Source organism: Mandrillus leucophaeus, unplaced genomic scaffold (genome assembly GCF_000951045.1).
Source record: "Mandrillus leucophaeus isolate KB7577 unplaced genomic scaffold, Mleu.le_1.0 Scaffold526, whole genome shotgun sequence".
NCBI lineage: Eukaryota > Metazoa > Chordata > Mammalia > Primates > Cercopithecidae > Mandrillus > Mandrillus leucophaeus.
The window spans coordinates 529,266-529,959 of record NW_012105653.1 but is presented as its reverse complement, the minus strand read 5'-3'; the positions used below and the strand labels follow the sequence as shown (position 1 = coordinate 529,959).

Genomic DNA, 694 nt, shown 5'->3' with positions numbered 1-694 from the left:
GGCCTGATTCCGCGGCGTCCTTCCATAGCCCCTCGTTGTTGCATCCTCCTTGTGGTAAATGTAAATTACCTTAAGATTTTTCAATCAGTTCCACCAAATAAAGTGATTTGATTGCGTGTGCATGTGTATTTTTACAGAATGTGTTATCACTTGTACTGATTGGTCTTCTCTTACACTTTAACCCCAGGTTCCGTTGCAAACATTTTTAAAGGGCTGGTTATTCTTCGTGAAATGAGTTTGGTGATTAGAAACCTGCAGCGAGTCATCCCCATCAGGAGAGCGCCACTTCGCAGTAAGATCGAGATTGTAAGGAGGATTTTAGGAGTGCAGAAATTTGACCTGGGGATCATCTGTGTTGACAACAAGAATATTCAGCACATTAATAGAATCTACAGAGGTAGAAATGTCCCAACCGATGTGCTTTCTTTTCCATTTCATGAGGTAAAAAAAAAAAAAAAAAAAGGGTTCCTCTTGTCTAGCCTACCTTCCCAGAGTAAATTTCCTGTCTTTTTTTTTTTTTTTCTTTAATTAAGACGGAGTCTTGCTCTGTCACCCAGGCTGGAGTGCAGTGGTGCGATCTCGGCTCACTGCAACCTCCCTGCCTGCTTCAAGTGATTCTTTTGCCTCAGCCTCCCCAGTAGGTGGGACTACAGATGTGGGCCACCACACCTGGCTAATTTTTTTTTTTTTTTTT

The 694-nt window shown here is 42.2% G+C and overlaps 1 protein-coding gene across 3 annotated transcripts in view; it reads left to right on the top strand.

Annotated features, from left to right (window-relative positions):
• The first annotated feature begins 6 nt into the window (after positions 1-6).
• Positions 7-694, top strand: part of YBEY (ybeY metallopeptidase (putative)) — a 12,263-nt gene continuing 11,575 nt past the window's right edge. Inside the window, exons 1-2 of one of the 3 annotated variants that reach the window (XM_011996834.1) lie at positions 7-54; positions 188-441. In XM_011996834.1, coding sequence (XP_011852224.1) covers positions 232-441 — 210 coding nt within the window. In that variant the 5' untranslated portion in view covers positions 7-54; positions 188-231. Of the gene's footprint in view, positions 61-187; positions 442-694 lie in introns of those variants that run through there. The other 2 variants (XM_011996835.1, XM_011996836.1) reach the window with 2 other exon arrangements.